This window comes from Toxorhynchites rutilus, chromosome 3 (assembly GCF_029784135.1).
Source record: "Toxorhynchites rutilus septentrionalis strain SRP chromosome 3, ASM2978413v1, whole genome shotgun sequence".
NCBI lineage: Eukaryota > Metazoa > Arthropoda > Insecta > Diptera > Culicidae > Toxorhynchites > Toxorhynchites rutilus.
Window position 1 is genome coordinate 317,619,986 of NC_073746.1, and position 25,795 is coordinate 317,645,780.

Sequence of the window (25,795 nt, forward strand, 5' to 3'; positions counted from 1 at the left end):
CGACCGAGCTCTAGCGAGCGTCGGACGGTATACGTCTGCCCGGGGCGTTACGTTTGCCTGGGGCGATACGTTTGCCCGGTTAATTCTTGTTTTGAAATACAATACCGCGCCACAATATTTATAGCCTACTACACATTTTATAAGCGGTGGTTTCTGTTGCAGTCGTTTTCTGTGGCGATTTATTCCGGGAACCGTTCTACATATAGTATTAGGTGTTGTTAGTCCAATTAAAATTCGAATAAACACTCAGAAAGTAAAAATTATAAAACAAAATTAATATTTCTATTTCAGATATGTTTTCTCTATATTAAAGTAACATGTTTTTACTGATGAGAAAAATTGATAATTGTGTTCGGTATTGGTAATTATATTATATTACATTGGTGAGCTCTTTTTTCTTTATTTCATCCATACATAACACAGGAGGCATCTCGTACATGGTCACAGAGGGCGGTTTTCATCATATCTCATTCTACTTCGGCTTCTTCTATCTGATACGCACCACCCTACGATTGTTTACCATGCTTCTGTCATCATCACTCGATAAACACTGGTGGAGTGAACAAACAATACCCAACAACCAAACAAAATTGCCCTTTTAAGGGTAACCAAAAAAATGAGTATAACGATGTAATTCTTCTAACATATCCAAAATCAACAGATAGCCTAACGAAATCCTACGTCAACTTAGCGATCGTGTCTCGGACACAACCCTCCTGTGAGTTTTTTGTTCAGTTTCAACCCCAGTGCCAAACTAACTGCTGTCAAAACGTTTTTTTATTCACTCAGTTTCAACCTAGTGTCGCACTAGGTTCGCTCCGAAAGCTGTTAGTTTCGCTCTGAGATGTATCACGGGTTTGCACTCGGGCTCACCAATACAACTATACTGAACTGTCAAGTTCCGAGTACTGTTTTGGAAAATCTCTGAGACGAGACATGACAATAGGGGGCCGATTCCGGACCACTTCTTCTGTCAAACTCGGACCACTTGCAACTCGGCTTCTGATTGGTTGATGAGGAAAACAATTGACAAAGATAAATATACAAAAATGGGATTTCCAACATTTTCACAGTGTTGCGAAATATATTCAAATTGAATAATAGTTGCATTCACATTTCATTTTAGCGAAAATTTCTATTATGGGTTCTTTGTATATTTTCGTTTCTGTTACGTCCGGTGCTCAGTTCCTGAAGAAAGGGAAACATTGCATCGGAATTTCCACCCTACATCTTTTTGTGATTCTCTTGCCATCTAGCATAGCATAATAGCAGCGACCTAGCAGAGAAGAACATTCAATTATTTTCCAACAGTAAAGCAGTTAGCAATAAAATTAGGATCAAATAACGAATAACAACGATACGGTGCCGACATCTGGATACGAAATTAGTTTTTAACAAGCCTTACTACTCAGTCCGAAAGCACATTTAAATTGCTAAAATCTGGATGAAAATTTTTACTTGGCGTTATTTATTTACTTGAAGCACGTCTTTCTTACCCTAACTTGACTTATTTTCTATACACTTTCCGATATTCTCACTAAAACTTATCATTATAATATAAAATTATCTTCAAATACAATTTTTGTACGAGATTATTTTACCAAATGAAGAAAGCAAAGTTTTCCATTCACATTCACATTCACACTAATTTGATACGGAAAATTTAATTTTTATTCATAATTTCTATTTGAAATGGGTTCATTCTACCTGAAAACGAAACGAAATTTAATGGCGCGTCGTTCATTTCGATTTCATCGTGAAGTGTAAACGGTAAGGCCCATAATCTCTTGACAAATAAAATGAACTATGAATTTAATTCATGTATTTCAACATATACTCCTACTGTCAAATCTACGTTTTCTAGTTTTCTTTATCTCTTCACATTTAATTTTTTTGCATACCAAAATAACAGGAAAGTACTTATTGTTTGAAATATGTGACATTCGGTTGAAGAATTAACACAAAAAAATGGTGCAGCTCGGAAAATACATGATACGAAGAACACATGTTTTTCATTGGAAAATAACCTTCCGAAATTTTATAACATTTGGCAACCTTCACATCTCGCTTTCCTGTTATCTAGCACTTGGTCGACGAAAATGCAGAAAGAAGAGTAAGAAGCCAGTTGTCACGTCTTGTCTTAGGAAAATCTAAAAATCTATCTATGTATATATATATATATATATATATATATATATATATATATATATATATATATATATATATATATATATATATATATATATATATATATATATATATATATATATATATATATATATATATATATATATATATATATATATATATATATATATATATATATATATATATATATATATATATATATATATATATATATATATATATATATATATATATATATATGTCTGATTCTTATGAGCTCGGAAACTTCTGAACCGATCAACATGAAAATTGATATGTAGGGGGTTTTTGGGGCCGGGGAAGGTTTTCGTGATAGTTTCAGACCCCTCCCCCCTCTCTAAGGGGGGGCTGCCATACAAATGAAAGACAAATTTCTGCATTACTCGGAAATTAGTCAAGCAAACGAAACCAAAGTTGGCATGTGAAGGTTTTAGGGTGCAATAAATGTTTCTATAGTAGTTAGACAATCCTCCCCCCTCTCTAAGGGGTAGCTGCCATACAAATAGTACACAAACTTCTGTATAACTCGAGAGACAATCAAGCAAATTGAGCCAAATTTGGGATGTGAGGGTTTTTGGGTACGAGAAATGTTTCTATGATGGTATGATACCCCTCCTTCCTGTGGAATGTAGAGGAGGTGCCATAAAATAAATACACATATTTCAACAAAATATGACAATTGAAAATTTTCGGAAAACTCTGAAAAAAAATAGAAAAATTCGAAAAATTCAATTCTCTTCTGATATGATAGAGAATAATTTACCTCCCAAGCACTAATATCGCCAACAGACGACGACAGTGTACATTTATCGTCGCAAATATAAACAAATTTATATAACGCACACCGACAAACCAACGAATTCGTGAAACTGAAAACGTTTTTTATTACAGAGTCAGTTTGGAACTGACTCAGTTTTAAAAACGAATTCACTATAAAACATTGATGGTGGTCTACCAAAACAATAATTTTCTATTTTAGGGTAAAATTTCACGAAAAACGGCAACACTCGTATAAGTTCAAAAAACGTGTACATATCAGATAGGCGGCCCGCGTTTTGGCCAATGTTGCCCTATAACAATATGGAGATGCGACATACCTGAATTGTTAGGTTCCTCAATTAGAAAAGTTGTCCATATCCTGCTGAGTATCATCGAAGAAACTACAAATCTTTTCCTGTTCTCGTTTCAATTCCCATTTCGGATGGTTTTATGTTCGGACCCGTTTTAGCTGTAATACGTTTCACCACTAGGAAAATGTTTTGAATTCAAATTTACTTACCTCCAACTCTCGTCTAGTTGTGTTGTATTGAACAAGTGTTTTGAAATATCTTGATCCAACGAAGGGCTTTTGCAAAATGAAGATGTCGAAAATTCTATTCCTCAGTTTTCTCATATTATCCATACATTTATCTACTTTACATACCACACTTATAATTATGATTGTGCGACTATGAATTGTTGATAATGCCCTCCTATAATGAATTGTAAACAGAAGCCCTTTGGGATTTTTTTTCAACAAATATTCTTAATGGCCACACTGAATGTTCCCTTTATTGATTTATCAGTTGCAAATGCGTGAGTCACCTCCTGCATTTCGCTAAATTGTACATCTAATAAAGTCAAATACTTTTATGCAACGTGACCCAGAGAAGTCTTACATGCTAAACTGTTCATCAGGTTCACCTTTATTGTAAATATAAATGTTTCAATTTCCCCCGATTTCGAACCTTAACTCGTTGCCATGCAATAATAGACAAATTCTGAAGTAGCCGAAAACTGAGCGATGAAGTTGTAAATAAGTTGCTTGAAGCTACACGTAACTGATTCAATATCGGCCGCCGACTGTTTTGAAAACGAATCCTAACACAACCTTATCCACATGTGCGGTATTGTACAGGTAATTTTGATTAGAACATTTTATGTAGTGATTAAAACCATCTTTTTTTTCATTTTGCATATCACTCTGAATGCACATTCCCTTGGAAAAAGAGAGAATTTGGACAGTAGCGAAAGGTGCACAACATATACACAGCTACCCACTAAACACACACACACACACACACACACACACACACTATTAACAACATCGTTTGGTGAGATGTTTCTCGATTGCCGGTGGAATGTTGTCGGTGGTTTTCGAGCCCACATTTGCGCCCAGTAGCTCTGGGCAGGACCGAACACCGTCCTGGATGTCCTTCGCTTTCCTCAGCAGATCGTAGCAAATGCGCTCGCTTACCACTGAGTCTTGTCTGTAATGAGGAAAGGATGAGTGTTAGTGAGAATTTTTTTGATAACTTACTGTGTATTTGCGTTAAGCGAATGTACTCATTGATTCAATTTTAGATATTCATATTATCAGTGGCGTCTCGTCCATGGTCTGGATTTCTAGCGTTACGTAATTTGTGCACCGCCCCCTATGCTTATTCGCGTTGACAGCATTGAACTTCGTTTAGGAGTTTTAGGAGTATCAAAATTGATTTTCAGGCAGGATGAACGATGTTTTAAAATTAAAATTATGAATGAAAATTAATTTCTCCGTATCAAATTAGTATTCTATTTAAATGAAAAACACTTTTTTGCAGGTGGTTAAGAAATCTCATACGAAAATTGTTTTTGAAGACAACTTTATATTATAATGAAAAGTTTCAGTAACAACAGCTTTTCAGCTTTGCTCGACTTCTCAAAATTCAAACACTTCAACACGGAGTTTCCCAAACAGTTACTAGATCATCTTTGTTGTCGATTCCCTAATTTTGAAAAAAAAGTAAAGTTAGATAATGAACTGGAGGTCTTTGTAGAAGAATTGGTTGCGTGTCCGCTACTAAGCGAACGATGATGAGCTCATAACTCAGTGAGCCTCAACTGATCATCTTTGTGGGTTATTCTAGCTATTATATCCACGCCACAATGTGACAATAATCCCAGTCCCTTATCGCTCACATTTTTCGTCTGCTGCATCGGTAATAGGCACTATTAATAACACAACAATGGAAGCCTCACATCAACAGTCTAACTGTGAACATTCGAACAATAAGAATATTCTTACGCCGAAAAAGGCCGAAAATGTCCACGCTTGTCCACGCATACATTCAAAATTAAATGAAATGACACATATTCATGAATTCCGAAATTATCCGTATTCATCAATAAACCGTCTAAGAGTGCTGCCCAGGCAAACGTTCATATTCTTTTTCTCATAACATTGATCTTCTTCAGTGAAATCTGTATTATAAAAATATCTCACGTAAACTATGAATGACCAAGCTATTTCCTATGATCGCACTTTTAAAGTTACCGGGTATGCATAGTCCCTCATAGCCCAAAACTTTAAAAATTAAACAGTTCCATAATGGTTGACATCTCATGATATGCGTAAATGATTTTCATCAAGTATAATTATCTATACATTTCGATATATTTCGAGAACAGTTAGTCTTAGGATAATAATGTCTGTATAGTTCTTCATATAGAATTGCGTGTATAATCATTTTCCAAAGTATTTTAGTTTCGTCAATTTCTGGGAATCAATATTTACATTTGCATGAGATTGTCCATACACCACTAGTCGTCAATCTTGGAACAATTGAACCAGTATTCTGATAAATCTATGCGTGGAATTAGATCACTGATTCGGAATATTTCAGGTGATAGAGGATCATATTTGATGAAAAAATCCTTCCATGCATATGGTCAATTCTCAGCTATGACAGAGTTATTGAACTTTTCTTAAGCCTAAGTCTTGAACTGACTTTAAATTGGAAAGTACGCTACTTAGAATGATTATGCTGCTCATTTAAAAAAAGAAAAAATATGTTTTCTTGTGTAGAATGCAGCTGAAAAAAAATTCAAATGAATGGAACCAAGTAACTTTTAGAGGTAAAGAAGAAACTTAAAATTTTGTGATAAACTGGATTGTTTCTATCAACCATATTGAAGCTCTCCAACTACTCTACAATTCCTTCCTTGACACCACAATGTTATCCTTCTTGTTATCTTCCACTAATCTAAATGTTTCAAAGCAGAATTTTATGAAAGCAATTGAACCGTGCTAAGCAGCGTACTTTTTGAATTAAAGTCAATTTAAGGCAAAAAACCGGTCTCAAGGAAAATTCAATAATTCTTCCGTAGTTGAGATTTGGCCATAAGCGTGGAAAATTTTTTCATCAAATATGATCGTCTATCACCTGAAATATTCCGGATCAGTTAGTTAACAACCTGTAAACGCATTTTTAACGTTACGTAATTTGTGCACGATGCCTTATATCGCGTCTCATGGTAGCGATGCAGCTACTCTAGTTCTTCACAGTCCTCCTGTACCATGCGGCGTTTCTTCTTCTGGAAGAATTCGATTGGCTGTCTCCGTTTCTGTTCATATCATTCTACGTTCTGACGGGTCACGAGTCGCTTGGAGAGTATATTCGGAGTGACTAGCAGTTGCCAAATTTGGCTAGAACAGAGGTGGCAGGTCATGCTCTCTATACAATGGATGCAATCTCTGCTTTAAGCCTTTATTCGAAGAAAATGAGAATTTATGGTCCCTTTTGTAAGAAAAGTACAAGCTTCTGGTAGGTCTTCAAATCATGTCTCTTCTTAATTTGCTGGATAATTCCGATGCTTATACCTAACTTCTTGGACAAGTCACGAATAGAGGCAGATTGATGCTTAAGAAAATAACTCACGACTTTCTGGGTCCGAGGATTCTCACCGTTACTATGAAACGTTATAAATAGTGAATCAAATGATTGTATCAATTATTTCTAGCTACGGAGTGATAGAACCCATTGAAGACGGAAAAAATACTCCCATTATACGCACCTATAGTCTTGGTGCCCGGTAATCTCCTTCCGGATCCATGAGGCCGTCGTAAGTAACTCTCCCGATGCTCGTTTTTGAATCAATTTCAGATACTGCTGAATGGTACAATGCGTATCGGCGTCCACGTCCATCGAGCCGAGATAGCTATGAATCAGTGGAACCAATCCAGGGAAACCACCTTCTTTCCCGTTGATAATTTGATCGATCGTCATCAGTTCGTACTCTCCGTCGGTGTTATTTTCACTTTCGCTGGAGTCATTTTCGGTACCGTGATTGTTCATCTCAACGTTTGGCTGAGTCTCTGAACCGATGACGGTCTTCGGGCCGCCAGTTCCGGTGATGTTTTTCTTGAACCAAAACTTTTCTGTCAGCACAGCACCCCGCTTCTGGGAGGTTTGCATGTTCTGATCCACCTTGCTGATTGGGATTAGGAAATCCAGCTGGTAGGAAAGTATCACCCTGGTGAGCAGAACCACAAAGCAGACGATGGCGGCATTCTCGAAATCTGTAAGCTGGGCTTCACAGGGTCGGAACTCAACGCGCCAACCGATGGGTGAATTCGGTGGTGGCGGTTTGAATCGCATGGTTTGCCAATTGGTGGACTGAATGTTCTCAAAGTGATCGGTATCTTCTGCGTCATTTTGGTGAACCTTTTCACTGAACAGCGACACCGAGTCGCGAATGAAGAGATGCGCAATGTGCTGCGCGAGTAGGTGATCGATGTCGCCGTCGCGGAGTCGTTTGTAGAGCGCTTCATCCAGCACTAAAGGCACGTCATTATACCTGAAATGGTCATTAGAAAAATGTTTACGCAATGCTAAATAACTCGTGTTATCGATGAGAACTCACTTTTCACCGGCAGGAGATAGATACGAATCAATCGAATCGTAACGCGACTTGTAGATTCGGAAACGATCATTCTTCAGTGGTAGCAGCCCTTGCTCTTCTTTCGTTCGACAGTCCACCGAGGCGGAAATAACATTCCAGCGACAATCAACATCGGTAAGATATCCTCGATAGGCAGGACTGGCGGCGGTCAGGGCCAACATGATTGGACACATGGGAGTCAACTGATCGTACAGCGTTCTCGCTTCGGTAATGTTACAAGCTTGGAATGTTAACTGCAAGCAGCAACAGCCCATGCCGAAGCCCATTGCATCCATATGCACGCAGTCTGGCTTGTCCGGCAAACTTCCCTCGACGGGAATCACTGTGTTCTTATCGCGGAAAATTGGCAAATCGATGGATACCTTTTCGCCACGTCTCTGACGAATGTTCCGGGTGAGTGTTTTGAACCGTGGATGTCCTGGGAATATAGCCTCATCGGGAAAGTAAAGCGATCGTGCAGCGCTCGTTTCGTCGTCAGGGTTGAGCTTAGCCGGGGGGTAAGTGAAATTGGGACATCCCAATCGTGGAAAATTGGTAATTGACATCACATGTTCACCTGGCCCCAACAACTCAGCAACTTCCATGCGACGATAGCGCATATTGGCTTCCACAACATTAAAATGAGCCAACAGACCGCCGTACGGTTTTCCCGGGGTGCCTTCAATCATATACGCACCGTACTCCGGACGCCAGAGAGACTTAACACCTGCAAGGTAATTAATTTAGCATCCATTAATTATCATCGAGCAGCGAATTGAGGGAAGGGGTTAAGACTGACCTTGGGGATCGCTGGCTTCCTTCTCGTTCAGCACGGCTAGCATTTCGCGGGCACACAAGGAAACCTGTGTTTCTTGCTTTTCATCATCGAACCGCACAATGATATACTCTACTTCGTCGCCCCACTTCAGGATGTCACCCTGGCGGTCCTTGAGGCGTGCGTACAGGTTGATGAACTGTTCGATTCCATGCTCGCGTACGTGCTGTGCCAACGCTTTCGTCTCCTCCCAGCTCAGTGGGCTTCCCTCGCTCAGCAGTCCCATCGTTGTTTGTTTTGTCTTGTTCTGCGGAAATTGATAGAGAAATGAAAATCACAACATTAGAAGCACATCACAGATAGAGTTGGGTGTGTTGCTGGTTTGACACTAGTCGTGATTGATGGATTTCGTGCATTGATATACCCGTGATTGGAATTTAATGATTCTGAGCCATTCCGATGCGCCATCATCGGCCAGCGAATTTAGAAACACGGATGCTAAATAATGTAAGTGATAAGAAGAATCACATTGCTTCATTCATTGACTGTCGAAGATAGATTAGAAGGAACTTGAAAGCCAGAGTATTATAATACGCTATTTGAACTTGCGACTTCCAGAATTATTCTTATCAGTAGAATTTAATTGATCTTGCAGCGGTCGTTGGGTTTTGGATGATTTTTGTGGGATAATGTGGGATCTTTGTCCATATTAACCCAAACTTCACGTTAATTTTGAAACGACTTAGACAAACTTTTTTTAACAAAAAAAACATCTGCCTGAACAGTATGGCGACTGGAGCAGTATTAATATCGCCAACATTCTCACTCGGGAGGAGTTAGAGTTGAATCTACATTTAGAGAATTTCGTTTCCAATGGCTTTGAATCGGCAAATTTTCGCCGTTATTTCCGAAAAAATGTATCGCCTCTACAAAAGCCGGTGTTGATATTGGATAAATCGTTTCTATCTGAAGCGTTTTATACTTGAATTTGAGTACTTCAATTTGGTCGATCAAAATTTTTCTTCAATATCAACGATTTGCATTTGCGCACCTTCTCCATCACATCTGGTGTGCCGCAGGCCATCATGCTGGGACCGTTTTTGGATTATTATTCCGTCGTGTGTATCTTCACATTGAATTAACACACAACCTAACGATAACAAACTACATTTATTAACAGATTAAAAGAACGAAAAGTGTAACATATAAACACATTATAACAAACACTATTCATTTTATTTCATTCCCCCTGTTGACATCGAAGCGCAGTCGATCTGTTGTCTACAACATCTTCCTCTTTAATAGATATTGTACGAATCGAACCACTGCGGGAGTCTTCGGATCCTCGCGGAGTTAATAAAACGCGTCCCGCTGGTATATTTTACAGTGTTCGCTCGAACTCAAGAGTTCCGTTGCAGAACTTGAATGCTGTGTTGAAACGTGTTCAGTGGTAGTGATTCCTTTGGAAGGAAATCAGACCATTTCCTTATGGGGGGACCAAGGACTGGAAGGTCGAAAAAATCGATTTTTTTTGTCTATGCCCTTAGAAATTTTGTCCTAGAAGGATTTTTCGATTTTTGATTTCGTTGAAAAGTTACAGCCAAAAGTATGAGATCAGCAAAAGGCATATAGCATTGCTGTCCGAATTTTTAAACGCGTTTTTTCGAAACCATGTTTTTTTTCTGCTGGTAGTATCGATATCTCAGGATCCACTCGACAGATTTAGCTGAATTTTATTTATCAGCATGTAAAAATGAATTATCTAAAGCGTTTCATAGCCGTTTTTTGATATCTCATTTTTTCGATTTTTTATGAGCTTACAAGCAGCGATTTTTCATGAAAAATAACTGGTTTTTTTTTTCAGACAGCATCTACGGATCCAGCTGTCAACAGCGTAATAATCATTATTCGTGCACTGGAAAATTGGAAAATACATTTTCAAATATACATTAAACAATAACCAAAATATTCGAACACTCCCCTTTATTCCTTACATCCGAAAAAAAAACACGAAAATTCAGTATTTTATGACCTTCTAGACATTATTTCAGACAGTGATTTGCTCTCCGGTAATGGACGATTCGATGTGCTGCGATATGTGAGCAGAAAATGACTGAAGCAGCGGTACTTAACCAGTTTTTTAGAGGGACCATAAACACGTATCAGTAATAATATAGTGGGCTGCAAAAAAAAGTAAAAATAAAAGAAGGATGGTGTCCAAGCCAGGCCTCTCTTAAGAATTGACCTCTATAGTACAAAAAATTTGGCAGCACTGACAAGAGCTGATAAATGAATTCTTTCTCTGGATGTACATTTCCCGGAGCAATAAAACGCCAATTTGCACATATTTCCAGATCACTCTCAGAATGAGAATGTACTGTTGATTGCTCGTTGTGAATATTTCAGTATCTCTTAACTAAATAACATTTCAAACGCTCCCAAAAACAACGTCCAAAGAAGACGGCAACAGAAAATCCGAATCGAATCGGGTGTGTAAAGGGGTGGCGGCGTCGACAGCAACCAATATGGAACAAATTTTTCCTTTCTGTTTTCCACCGAAGAACGCACCGCTGAATAAATACCTCCTTCACATTCGGAAATAATGCGATAAATAATGCTCGAGTTCACCAAAAATTATTGATCGATCGGAAAAAATCCCCAATAAGTCATCCACGATTTATAAGTCATCTTGCAAGCGACCAGATAGCAGTTGCAGCGAGGCTCTCCAAATAGCCTTCCTCAAGGCGAAGTGTTTAGTTTGGTTTTCCAAATTGGTTTTTTCTCAAGGCTAGAGGAGAATGAACTCAGAGGCGACGCGTGACCAAGTGAGTTACCTGTTCAATCAACAATGGTGTGTGTGTTTTCTATCGTTTCCATCGGCTTCGTTCGTCAGAAAACTTTGAACTTCAAATGTCATTTTTACGCGATTAGCAGTAGTGATCGCTTCGCACATAGCAGACTGCATTCGCCCTGTCACAATTGAAGATGCAGAAAAATGTTTGAATGACGGTGGGTTCAGATGGAACGTTTGAACCCGATAGTGTTGTGTTGTTTGCGTGTGGGTTGTGTGGTGTAGCTATTAGATTATATTCTTCACGGTGAAGAAGTTCCACCCAAACAGGAGAAAATAAGGATATACGGGATAATATGGAAATTACAAATAAATTACCCAATTTAAAAAAAACAAATTGTTTAAATATTTTTTCTGAGATTGTCCACCTGTCCTATGAACAGTTTGAACAGGCGGACGAGACGCCACTGAATGAACTGAGAATGTCTGAGAAAGCCTCTATAATTCAAAACATCATCATCATTACAAAAATAAATCCGAAAACGCTCCTGAATTCACAGAAGCTTTCAAAAAATTCCTCTTCAGTCGAAAGTTTTGGTGGCCCCGAAAAGGACCGACGGGCTGGCTGTGAAATTGTCCAGTGGAGCCTAAATTGCAATACTAAAAAAGAAACTAAATTGTCCTTAGAACGAACGCTACAGTTTATAACTCATGAAAACGTGTCCTGTTTTCTGGTTTGACATCAGTACTGAAAAACGTAGACTTACGTAAAAAATAGGTAAGGATTTCTTAGATTTTCGGTATTGTTACACCCACAAAATAGTCATCATCATAATCATAATCATCATCCTCATCACCAGATAGGCCAACTAGAAGAGCTCTCTGAGCCACATGGGGCAGGCAGGCCGCAGGTTGAGTATAGCTGATCTAGAGCTTCGGCGATTGTGCCGCTTCCCTCTCCATTTTTCTTTATGGCACGTTTGAATGTGTGAACAAATATCTCCGCTTGCCCACTTGATTGAGGATGAAACGGAGCTATCGTAAGCTGTTGGTCCAGCCATTCGTTGCGCAAAAATTAGATAATTCGGCGCTCGTGAGCTGTATTCCGTTGTCGGTAACCGGGGCATTCTATGGCGGTATCTAACAATAGCACTATCCAAGGAGGGCCAATACACGTAGCTACGTGCAATGGTTTTCAACTTCTGCATGCCAGAATGATCTTGATGTAGCTGAGCGAGATATCGCCTCCGATGTTACGTTGGAATCACAATCCTGTCCGAAAATAGAATGCAGCCAACCACTACTGTGAGCGCAGGATTCGCCCGCGAGCTTTACATTTGGCAATTTGGCCACCGTTCGTCAAATATCTGCAAACCTTGCGAAGCGTCGCGTCTGCTTGAGTGCTCTGAGCTACATCTTTGAAACTGCGAGGCAAAGTCAAGGGATTGCTAAGATTGCCGCCTTTTTGTAGCCAGCATAGAAAACCATGAGCATAGAAATCTTAACCTGAAATTAAAAATAAAATGCTCCGCGCGTTCCTGCAGCAGTGTTTTTAATTGCAAATCGACAAGCAAGCTTCCGGATGGGTATCCAAACATCGCTTACTAAAGGAAACTATCCAATGTAATCAAACATTAACATATCTGACTCCAAACAGTAAACAATACGTGAGCCCCTGAGCGCGAGCCCTGCTTTATGTTGCCTACGCTCAATTCGCTTTGGTTGGGATAGGATTGCCAGGGCCCCGGGCAAAGTATTGATTGGATCCAACGCTACTGACTATGTATCTTCTTCAATTTTGACTCAGGCAATGGCGTAGTCCTCTTCAGATTCATTGTGTTGGTCTATCAATAGAGAGAGAAAATTTGCATTCCCAACCTTGGTTGTTGGAACGTATTCAATGTCAAAATCGTAGAGCAGTAATGTGAGCGAAAAACGTTGTAGCCGGTTGGCCGTATAAACTGGAATCCCTTTGATAGATCACACTATGTTTCGGTCTGAACCCACCTAACAAACAAACAGAAAATTCTGAGCAACGGGACATGCACAGTCTGCAGACGAAAATGTCTCCCGAAGATCATCTTATGAAACTTCGTTAATGCGAAAATGATTGCGAGACTCTCTCGATCTAGTTGGTTGTAGTTGCGCTCTGCCTTGATCAGCGCCCCAGAAGCTCCAAGTGACTCCAAGACCAACGGATGAAGCGTCAGCAGAAACAATTATCTCTTTCCTCGAATCATAGTATGTGAAACATCTGTGGGTGGTTTTAGCTCGACAATAGCTTCGATTTTGGCTGAATCTGATTGTAACCCATGGGAATCGATGATATGGCCGAATTTGATTCTGGCCCAAACTTGTGTATTCACTGCAAAACTCCGCAAAATCAGGATTATGTTCTTGCTCGTTCTAACCTCCTAGTGCTATATCATCGATTGTAATCGATTGTAATGATATGAACTACGATGTGTGTTGAGAAGGTGTGGTGAGATTATTGCGAAATTCTTCATCAACTTCCACTTGCAAAACAAAATCGGAAAGATCGATCCGACTGAACATTTTGCAGTTAGCCAGTTTAGAAAAAATGTAAAGGGAGAAAGTACTGATGAGATTCAGAGCAGTGTGCGAACTGCGAACTGTACCTTTCGCTTTACGGATGATAACGATTGGAGCAGCCCTTTCCGAGTAATCTACTGGTGTTATATCCTTTAACTTTAACAGCATTGCAGGGACGAAGGAACTTTGGGTTAAGGTCCATTTAAAAACAAGAACGGAACCGAGTCTACAGCATTGTACATGGCAAACGCAACCGATTTGGGCGAAAAACAGGTTTGCAATTTTCTTTCAGTTCCAATTTCACTTTTGTTTTCGTACATAAACCCAACAAACGCTCGAAAATCCAGACTCGAACGAAGAAACAAAGCTAGACGAACTCAGAAAGCAATGATTGCAGAAAGCATCCATACGGACTAACCATAATCCGAAACTGTCTACCTATTTCAAACAGATCGTCATATCGGCAAATGTTATGTTGTTCTCGACATCGTAGCGAAAATCTTGAATGTTATTCGCCAACGAGGCGAGAAAGTGCTCTGTGCACCTCGATTGACGAAATGACGTTCTGTATAAATACTTGCTGTTGCTCTAATCGGGCCCTCTCGTGCTCGGATCCGAAATCTAGCATTTAAAGGGTGTGTCACATCAAATTGCATCACGGAAAAAACGCTGTAGAAATTTAATTTTTAGGAATTATATCTTCAGCTTTCGCTTATAATCAGATAAGAGTGTATAGATCACGTTGGCCATGCTTCACTGTCAATTTTTCGTAAATTTGGAAAAATGTCGTCGAACGAAAAAGAGCGTCGTGAATTAATCTTGTACACTCATTTCGAGAATCCGGAGTTGTCACATCGGGACATCGGTAAGATGCTGGGAATCGTCCAATCCACGGTCAGCAGAGTACTAAAACGATACTTCGAGAACCTAACCATCGACCGGAAGGTGAAGAACGGCAAAAATGGATGCTCCGTCAGTGAAAAAGATCACAAGCGCGTAGTTAAGCAGTTTAGACGTGATCCGAGAAGTTCGGTCCGGGATGTCGCCAATAAGCTGAATTTGTCAAGTTCATTCGTCCAGCGGACCAAGCAGCGGGAGGGCCTGCGTACATACAAGGTTCAGAAGGCTCCTAACCGCGACGAAAGGCAAAACATGGTGGGGAAGACGCGAGCCCGGAAGCTGTACACCGAAATGCTGACGAAGCCCGCATTGCCTGGTAATGGACGACGAAACCTACGTCAAAGCGGACTTTCGTCAGCTGCCGGGCCTGTTGTTCTTCTCCGCAGAGGACAAATTCAGCGTTCCGGAGGAGATTCGCAAGCAGAAACTATCCAAGTTTGCCAAAAAGTACATGGTGTGGCAAGCGATCTGCTCTTGCGGAAAGCGGAGCGCCCCCTTCGTGATGACCGGCACGGTAAACGGGCAGGTTTACCTTAAGGAGTGCCTACAGAAGCGCTTACTACCACTATTGAAGCAGGACGAGGGCCCGACCATCTTCTGGCCGGATCTCGCTTCGTGCCACTATTCAAAGGACGTGTTGGAGTGGTACGAAGCCAACGGGGTCACCTTCGTGCCAAAGGAAATGAACCCGCCCAGCTCCGGCGCGCTTCGCCCAATAGAGAACTATTGGGCGATTATGAAGCAGGCCCTCCGGAAGAACCCAAAAGTTGTCAAATCGGAGGCGGACTTCAAGAGAAAATGGATTTCTGTTCAAAAAAATGGATGGGTTATATCTATGATATAACCGCAAGGTTGACGTGGGACTACCTTAGGCGTAGCAATCATTCGTTTGTATTGATTAAATTTTTGATTGAATGAAACAATTCCCGAATTCAATTGAATTCAATATATTTGCTTTGTGAGTAAAAATATTGTATAATTCCATATATATTCATGCATTGTGATAGATTATGTTCTTCGTTACAAGTAAATTTAATGACAGTCCTTTTACGTTTGGTATGATACGCTAGGACAAAATATGCGAACGGAAGAATTATCAAACGATTATTTTATTTCACGTTTCCTTCTGAAGTTTGCATCTCTCAAGTGTACGTATTTCTTGAACCGCGAATTTGCTTGATTTGATTAGCTTCAGGCACTCAGCTTCGATTTTGACATGTACGTCGAACGCATATTGTTTAATCAATAGGCGTCATCGCAGCAATTGGTTATCAACATCTTGCCTAATCATCAAATGGTATGCGTAGAAATTCAGTGAGCAGAAGATATGAAGGCATATCCTCCAATGCAATCTTGAATAACCGAGCCAAAGCGTGGTGTTCGTATCCGCTTTTGTAATTCGTGTTAGGAAAACAATTTTCGGAGTGCAAAAAAAACATGCGAGTGCAGAAGTACCCCCGGAAAACAAACATCTTGGTTCTGAAGTCTGTGTTGGGGAAACACATTTCAGTCGGAATAAAAATACCCCCGACTTTCATGTAATTGCAATGCAGATTTCCCCACGCTCCATGTATTTGAAGTCTGTGTTAGGAAAACACATTTCAGTCAGAATAAAAATACCCCCAACTTTCATGTATTTGCAATGCCGATCTCTCCAACGCTGCTTGGTTTTGAAGTCTGTGTTAGGGAACACATTTCGGTGAAAACTAAAGTCCCTATACTTTCATGTTTTTGCAATGCCGATTTCCCCAAGGCTACTTGGTTTTGATGGATGTGTTAGGGAAACCGTAGATCGGGCCAATCAAAATGAGGCAGTTAGGGCGTTTAAATAACGCTTAACATTTTACAGTTATTCAATTGTTTATCTAATGAAAAATAAGATTTTATTAATTGCGATAGAAGCGTAGAAATATTCCCTCTCAATTGATGCAAACATCTTTCCGATCCAGTAAGAAATGTTCGAGTTATAAGCGTTCGGAAACTTTCATTTTTTCTTGCATGTTCTGTGTTTAGGATTTCATTTTACCCCCCATATACTCCGGTTAGACGTAGTCCCACGTCAAAAAACTAAAACCTGACGTTGTACAGAACCTTATGGACGGGGTAAAGAGGAAGGTGCGAGCATACGGGCTTGGGCTCGAAGTATGAATAAAAAGAAAATGCCAAAAGTTGTTTAATAGTTTCTATTTTACTGTCTAAAATTTTCAAAAGGATCGGTCTACTGGGCGACTTTCTACATCGTTTTTTCCGTGATGCAATTTAATGTGACACACCCTTTATTTGGTTTTAGACACAATAATTCTCAAATTTCACTGCTTCCTGTTTAAGTCTGATGCGATATTCAACTACCGTCTCAAATGTTCCGTGTTGCCGTATTCGTCCGTGATTCTCCGTAGTTATTTTCGCTTTATTGAAACATATGCGACTTTAAAGTTGATGAATAGATAGTGCGTAGGAACTTTGTGAAGGATCTGCCGCAAGGTGAAGATTTGGTCAGTGGTAAACCGATCTTTGATGAACCCGGCCTGATAACTTCTCACGAATTTGTTCGTTAGAAATTAGAAGGCAAATTGGCAAAGTAATTTGAAGCCGGCATTCAGGGCGGTGATTGCACAAAAGTTTTTATAGTCTTCTTTTGTCGCCAATCTTGTAGAAAGAGCAAATAACCCACAATCTTTTCACACCTCGGGGGTTAGGAATAGAATCATGGCTTTAGAGTAAGAAACAGCCCATGGAACTATTTTTTAAACATCGGAACGGTGCAAATTCAATACTATCGCTATCAATAGATACGTCAGAAGCTTAGCTCGGAAATTCCCCAAGACTCGATGCATATTGTTTCCTATTATAACAACATGGACTACTATTATTTATAAGTGCAACTCCGTTTGAAAACAAATTTAAAATTTGTGCCACAACCCAGTTTCGAATATTTATTTACACCTTCTTCGACTAGTGACACAGACTGTAATTTGTTTATAATTATGGTAATTTTTTTATTCTATTTCTAAAGGCGTTTTTAGTCAGAATAAAATCGCACTCGTCACAAATGAAATTGAACTGACGAAGGCATGAATCGAACGGGTTGTTGTAGCCGTAGTTCGTTCAATAGTATGGCATTGCTATTAGTGGTGAGTTCCGAAATCGTCTGTAAGGAAAGCAGAACGGGAACTGTGCGAGCATATCAGAATATGGAATATGGATAACCGCTGCATCGTGCCTCGTCTAGCTGATAATGATGAGCTGGCATCTGTTAGGATACGGCGGAAGGTTGATCGCATCGTTCCATGGAAGTAGCCTGAGAACGAAGCGCAAAAACTTTTTCTGAACTCGCTCGATCGATACAACGTGAACAGTGTGGTAAGGGGACCAAACTGGCGCAGCATACTCCAATGTGTTACGAGCTAGCGAACAGTAAATTGTTTTCAGTGCATGCATATCTGTGAACTCAGATGCGTGGCGTCGTATGAAGCCCAATACAGAGAAAACTGAGTTTGAAGTCGATTGACACTCCAAGGTCGTCGTCGTCGAGTAGTGATGAACGACAGGACTGTTGCAACGGCCGAAGGAAATGCATTTGCTCTTAGTTCTGTTGACGGACATTCCGTTTTCACTACACCAAACCAACAGAGATATCTGCAGCGCATTGCAATCTGAAGGAGACTCGACAGTGCGGAAGGTTTTTAGATCGTCAGCAAATGAAGGTTTTAATGGGGAAAGTAGCAGATACAAGTCAGGACGCGAGATCAAGTTGAGCTGAGGACGACATATGCCGTTCTGTCACACAAGTACGAGGAAATCCAAAACGTGAATGAATCCAGAAATCCCGATAAGTAGGACATGAGGAACCTGTCAAACGCTTTTGCAATGTATTCTATCTTCTACTTCGCGAGTGAATCCAGAAATCCCGATAAGTAGGACATGAGGAACCTGTCAAACGCTTTTGCAATGTATTCTATCTTCTACTTCGCGAGACAAGGTAGTAACGTAATTTCGCGAATAAGGTAGCACATGAGATTCGTTATTCGATGCGCCATGCACATGAGATCGATGCGCCATGGATCCGTGTCGACCTTCGAAAATAATGGAAGAAATCACGTTGAACAACACGTTGTGCACTAGTCTTTTCAATATTTACTCATGCAGCACAGTATAATGAAGCCACGATGATGTTCCACCATCATGCAACTGCCAGAACTCCGCCTGCGAATGACGGATCTCTATAGTAGCATGTCCGAAAAAGAACCTGAAACTATTGAGAACCAGAGCAGTGGGTCAAAAGCCCCAAAAAAAGGATGGTTGTAATAGCTGTTATCCAAGGTTATTATAGAAAGAAAGTAATGGATAAACCCCTAAGCCAAAATGTTACGCGACCCGTGCCGAGGGTTGAATGGTAGGGGGGTTTCATCAAATACCCTGCCTATAACGGAGCCTGTGGAGAACCGCCCTCCACAGTATTTTCCGCCCTTACTGCATTAAGCGGGTCACTGATGTAGCTGACCTTCTTTAGCGCGCAACTCGTGGGACTCATATGGATAATCCTAACAAGCTTTTCGGGTTCCGGCAGCCTCTCCCTGCATAACGGAGACGAACAAAAATTTGGCATGTGTTAAATGAAGAATCTATATCTGATCATAAACATATAATGTTTAATTATAATTCTGGTGATCTTTTGATCGAAAAATTCAGAGATCCGAGAAAACAAATTGGGATAATTATAATTCCAAACTTCAGGAGAAAATTTTGATATCAGTGGAAAGTATTTCTTACACTGAACAGCTTGAAATAGTTTCATCAGAATTTGAAACCAATTTTAAATCCACCTTCGAAGAAAACTGTCCACTGAAGCAAAAAACTTCAAGTAAGGATGCATCTTGGTGGAACAAAAAACTTGAAAGGCTTAAACAATTGTCTAGAAAACTCTTCAACAAAGCAAAAATTACCTCTGATTGGACAGATTACAAAAACTGTCTAACAGAATATAACAAAGAAATCTGTAAATCTAAAAGAAGGGATTGGAAGTTCACCTGTGAACAGGTAGAAAGTTTACCTGTTGTAGCAAGACTTCATAAAGCCCTTTCTAACGATCACACCAACGGACTTGGTAGTCTGAAAAAAGGAAATGGTCAATATACAACCGGATCTCAGGAAACACTTAGTATCATGATGGAAACACACTTCCCAGGCTAAATCCAATTGATTTCCGGACACGCACAGGTCTTCAATATAGCTCAATCTTGTCAAATCAGAGACGAGAATAAAGCTAATGAATTGGCTAGGGCGGTTTCTACGAAGTCAAGGGTTGAGTGGGCAGTGGATTCCTTGAAACCCTTTAAATCTCCAGGACCAGACGAGATTTGTCCGTTACAAAATTTTACTGTTACAAAAAAGCAAGGATATCACTGCCCTTCTTCTAACGGAGATGTTTAAAGCTAGTATGGTACTACGCTACATTCCTAGTGAATGGCGAGAAGTCCTGGTTATATTTATTCCCAAGACTGGCAAACGTGACAGGACGACTCCTAAAGCGTATAGACCAATTAGTCTAACATCTGTCATCTTAAAAATGTTGGAAAAGATCATTGATCTCCATATCAAACCATCATATTTGAACAGGAGACCATTGAACAAATTTCAATTTGCCTATCAAGCAATTAAATCAACTGAAACAGCGCTTCACACATTAATTTCAAAAATAGAGAAGTCTTTTGATGCTTCGGAAATCTCACTTACATCTTTTCTTGATATTGAGGGAGCATTTGACAATGCAGCCTACAACTCTATAAATAAAGCTAAAAAAATGTAGTTTTGACATGTGTATCTCCAACTGGATACATGCCATGCTAACCAACCGACTAATAACAGCTAAATTAGGAGAATCTACTCTAACAACGAAACCAACTAGAGGTTGCCCTCAAGGAGGAGTTCTGTCTCCTCTGTTGTGGTCCTTAGTTGACGATCTTCTTAATAACTAGCTAATTTAGGATACGAAGTCATTGGTTTTGCTGATGACATAATCATCTTAGTGAGGGGTAAATGTGAGTATCCTATTTCCAATAGAATGCAAACAGCCCTCAACTACACACTCAAATGGTGCAACTTGGAAGGACTTAGTGTTAATCCTTCAAAAACAGTCATAATTCCATTTACCAGAAAAAGAAAGTATAAAATTCCACCTCTTAAATTGGGAGGTGTACAATTGGAGCTTTCAAAACGAACCAAATATTTAGGTGTCATGCTTGATCAAAAACTAAATTTGAACGACCAACTGGAGTATGCAATATCTAAAGCCCAGACTGCGATCTATAGTTGTGGTAGTATATTCGGGAAAAAGTGGGGACTAAAACCGAGAATGATTCATTGGATTTACTCGGCAATTGTGAGACCCAGACTAACATATGCTTCGTTAGTGCGGTGGCCTAAAACTACACAAATATCAGTTCAGAAAAAGCTCGATAAACTACAACGTCTGGCATGTTTATCAATAACTGGAGCGATGCCCGATGCACCTTCCAAAGCCCTAGATGCTCTTTTATACCTTCTACCCTTGCATCAATCTGTGCAACTGGAAGCGGAAAAAGGTGCTCTTAGGCTGAAGCGTATAAAACATTTTCTAGAAGGAGATCTCACAGGGCATTTACAAATCCTGAAAGATTTTCAACTGAACACTATAGTAAGCATAAACGAAGAGTAAGCAAGTATAGTAAGCAAGATTAGGATCTTCAACTAAATTCGTCGGGCCTGAGCCATTTTGTGGATTATCTACAGCTCAAAACGTGGGAAATATCAATTATTGAAGCCAACTAGAGGGCTCTATCAACACCAAGCCAATCCAAATTATTCATTACACCTTGTAAAAGAATAACACGCAACCTACTCAGCTTGAATAAGATAGATTTGAGTACATTAACCGGTCTATTCGTCGGACACTGTCCGAGCAGGTATCACCTTAAGAAAATCGGTAAACTGGAAGATGATAACTGTCGTTTTTGCAATTTCGAATCTGAGACTGCGGAACATTTACTGTGTCCATGCAGTACACTAATTCAGCGAGGACTGTGAATTCATGGAAAGGGCCTTCTTATGCCTAACGAGATTTGGTCTGCTGAACCTGTTACCTATTTTGACAGGTTAGGAACTTTGAAAGAAAGTCATACCTTCGTGGGGGGATATGCAAAGTCCTGGTGCGACTATCATTTATTCCCTGAGTGATAGAACGAACACAACAATAGATCAAACTAATGGTCGTAGTGGTAAAATGCTCCTACAGATGAAGAAGATCTGCCAGACTCGTATAAGGAAACGATGTAGACAGCTTTCCAGGTCACAGGAAAGGTCGTTTGACGAAGTGGCTGGTTGAGTCAATGGGTGATCGGAGACGCTAACTCTCTGGAGCAGTACCGTAGACGTATATAACCGTGATTCTATTCATTCTTCCAGGTTTATTTGAATTTCCAAAGTGATTGCATTGCCTTAATTGTGGGTTAATTAGGTTGATTTCTTACAAAAATCGCTTACATTTCGGACGATTTTCTACGAAACCTGGCATTTTTATCGAGATATTATCGGTATGACTACTTAGGCTCTTATTTCGTTCATCGGTTAGTTCAAAATCTTCCAATTATTGTTTTGGAGGTTCCTGTCTATCATCACTGAGCGTTGGACCATCGATGATAATTCTAACGTGAAATTGATAGTGGTACCCATACCTGACATTCATTAAAATAGTCTTACTTGATTTATGTAGCTAGTTTGGAGTTTTTCTATTGTGTTTCGAAGCACGAAGAAATACTTTTTCCTGCCGATTGGGAACAATTGAACCGCGTAGTTTTTTACCTCCGCAAATGGTAACAGACATACGAGTAACGTGTTTCTACCAGGATTGCATATTATGCGTGGCGGCAAGGTGCTCAGTGATTACTATTTCCAGAATTCCTGCTCATAATTCATCGCCATTTGTACATTACATAACAGATCGTACGGCAGTTAGTCATCGTGGTCATACTTTTCTCCACCACAGATGCTGATAACGACGATGACTTTTAGTTTTCGCTCCACTATTCCACTGCACATTTCCAGCGGTTTGTTTAGGCCACTCAGACACCATAGAAATCAGATGTGTCTCAAGGACAACACAACACAGCAAAGGTTTTGTTTACCATGCTTATTACTACATCGCAACACCGCGTTCACCGTTACTACGGGTGGTGGTGGCGGCGGCCTTGTCAATGTATGTTGTTACCGATATACAAGTCGCCCTGCTGCGAGATATCACTACAGCTTTGAGCGGTGTTTGTGCAATGATGATTGCATTGACAATACGCTTCAATGAATGCCGGAGTATTACCCGTAACACATACGATTCACAAATGAAGGTTAAACACTGTCGAATGCATCACGCTTCAATTGAGCATGTACCTAATCGCGACACGAATAGATTCTGGCCCGATATGATAAGGATTTTCACGCCACCTTACCCAATGGAAACGTCGACAGCTGCTGCAAGCGTCTGATTAACTCTAGTCCCGGGTGCCACTGATTTCACTATTCCCAAGCTTACGTCCTCGTTTGTATTCTACCCCAAGACCACTGTAATCTGTAAGTAATCAGAACAGAAATTTGCACCGTCATAAAACGACGTAATGACTTATCGCGTTCATTCAGGAAAAAAGCTTCTTGTATTGTACGGGGTAGCTAGACACCTACCCCACCCACCGACTAGCCGGTATGCAGAAGATATAGCGCGAGAATAGGAACAACCTTACCTGTCTTTTTCGCACGCGTAGGATGACCAATTTACCGAGAAAAAAGGAACCGCAGCACACGGGTGTCTCTCCAGCTGGGCTGGTGAGGTCTGATAGCACAAAAAACACACGTTCCTCGCGGCAGCAGGCAGCGCTATGAAATAAATACTAACCAGCGAGAGATTTTTTTGGAACCGTTTCGTTTGGGATCGCCGGTGAGCGGGCTGCGTGCGAGAGAATCGTTGCAGCACATGTGCTCTCTCGCGAATTGTATCCCGCGGACTTTTGTTTTCGTAGCGCAAGCACCCCGTAAGTGCTTGACAGCTGGCAACGGTCGGTATGGTAGATGGGTGTTGTGTGTTCGATTATACCGACAGAAGATTTTTGACTGTGGGCCAGAGGTAAATGTTTATGATTTAATTGTTCTATATCAGGGGTGGCCAAACATTTGGTCAATGCTGGCGACTATTTTTTCAAATGTTACGTTGCGGTCTACTAACGTTGACTGTACGAATAACGAATCATTAGAAAAAGAATTTAATACGAAATTTAAAAAAAAAAGTTTCAACTAAAGGAGAAAAAAAACATACAAAAAAAGGCTGAAAATGGGAATGGCACTCGCATTGCCATGCATCTCATTCTACACAGAGAAAGACACTCAGAAGCACACACCGCTGTTGATTCTGAGCTGAAGAAAATAGTACGAGGGGTTCCCCAAAGTAATTTGTGGTACACGCTACACGTTTTTATGAAATGAAGTTAACTTTAATAACTATTTTCACTGTGAACGAATTCTCATGATTTGCATACCAATCGAATCGGAAAATCGGAAATCGGAAAGATTTGTTTGATATGCTAAACATTACAATTCGCTAATGTCTAAACGGTTTAAATTCATGAAAACTGGAAGAACTTCCTTTTTTCCCATACATTTGTTCTGCCGGTTTGTGTGCTAACCCTACCCGTATTTAGAATGCTTATAACTCGAACATTTCATAGCAGATCGTAAAGATGTTTGCATCAATTGATAGGGAATATTTCTACGCGTCTATCACAATAAATGAACTGTTATTTTTCATGAGATGAACAATTGAACGACTGTAAAATGTCAAGCGTTATCTGAATGCCCTAACTGCCAAGTTTTGATTGGCCCGATTAACGGTTTCCCCAACACAGAAATACGTGCAAGCCGGGGGTATTTTTTGTTGTGGAATACTTTTGTACTCGTTTGCCGTTGTGCAGACCGGAATATGTTTCCCTAAAACGTACTTTTAAACTGAGAAGCCTGGAAAAAATCGCCATTTCAGATACTAGAGGTGAATGAACTTCCGCGGTTCGAGATATACGTAAACATGAGATGAGCAATAATTTCAGAGGGAAATGTGAAATACAATGATCGTTTGACAATTCTTCCGTTCACATATTTTGGGAGTCCTAGGCATCATCTCAAACGTAAAAGGACGTTCATCAAATTTATTTGTAACGAAGAACATAATCTATTACAAAAATTTCGATGCATTCTTAAATAATATTTGAAGTGGTAAACAAGACATTGCAGAAAATAGCAGCTATACTGCAAAGAAAATCATAAACAAGTGGAAATACGAAGGAACTATGGAAAATCTCCCGAGTAGCAGACACAAACGTATCCTGTCTTCTGATGATAAACGAGTAATTTGGCGAACATTTCGAAAGAACCCTAAAACAAACATTCCTAAATTGACTACCGAGGTAGCCGACATCATTGGAAGACCTGTCAGCACAGACACTGTCCGGAAAGTAGCAAACAGGAACGATCTGAGAGGTTGTGTTGGCCGTGAAAAGTCTTTCATCTCAAAGGTGAATATGAAAAAATGACTACAGTTTGCTAAGGCATATGTTAACAAACCTAAGGAGTACTGGAACAAGGTTTTTATACGAATGAGATGAAAATCAATCTCTTTGAATCTGATCGAGGACAGATGGTGTGAAGGAAACCAGGATCGATGCTCCAAATTCAGCATTCGGTTCCCACAGTAAAACACGGTTGCAGCAGTTAGATGATGTATGGTACGATGGCGGCTTCTGGAACTGGAATCATGAGGTTTATCGATTCGGTGATGGACAATATGGCTTCATTGAACATCCTGAAACGTAACCTTCAGTGTCTCGTGCAGAAATTGGGTTTCTTTCGTAATTACTACT

The 25,795-nt window shown here is 40.0% G+C and overlaps 2 protein-coding genes across 3 annotated transcripts in view; both read right to left on the reverse strand.

Moving 5' to 3' along the window:
• The window catches only part of LOC129780254 (40S ribosomal protein S8-like), a 263,344-nt gene that overhangs the window by 49,751 nt on the left and 187,798 nt on the right, over positions 1-25,795 (reverse strand). The window lies entirely within an intron of this gene.
• Positions 3,547-23,890, reverse strand: LOC129780259 (glutamate--cysteine ligase). Of its 2 annotated transcripts, XM_055788321.1 has the most exons (6): positions 23,633-23,890; positions 23,345-23,463; positions 8,648-8,930; positions 7,831-8,575; positions 6,982-7,764; positions 3,547-4,415 (listed from the first exon to the last, which is right to left on the reverse strand). In XM_055788321.1, the coding sequence occupies exons 3-6, from the start codon at positions 8,907-8,909 to the stop codon at positions 4,244-4,246; spliced, it is 1,962 nt and encodes a 653-aa protein (XP_055644296.1). In that variant the 5' UTR covers positions 8,910-8,930; positions 23,345-23,463; positions 23,633-23,890; the 3' UTR covers positions 3,547-4,243. The 2 variants fall into 2 exon arrangements, with proteins under 2 accessions (XP_055644296.1, XP_055644297.1); XM_055788322.1 differs by lacking the exons at positions 23,345-23,463; positions 23,633-23,890 and adding an exon at positions 22,602-22,999.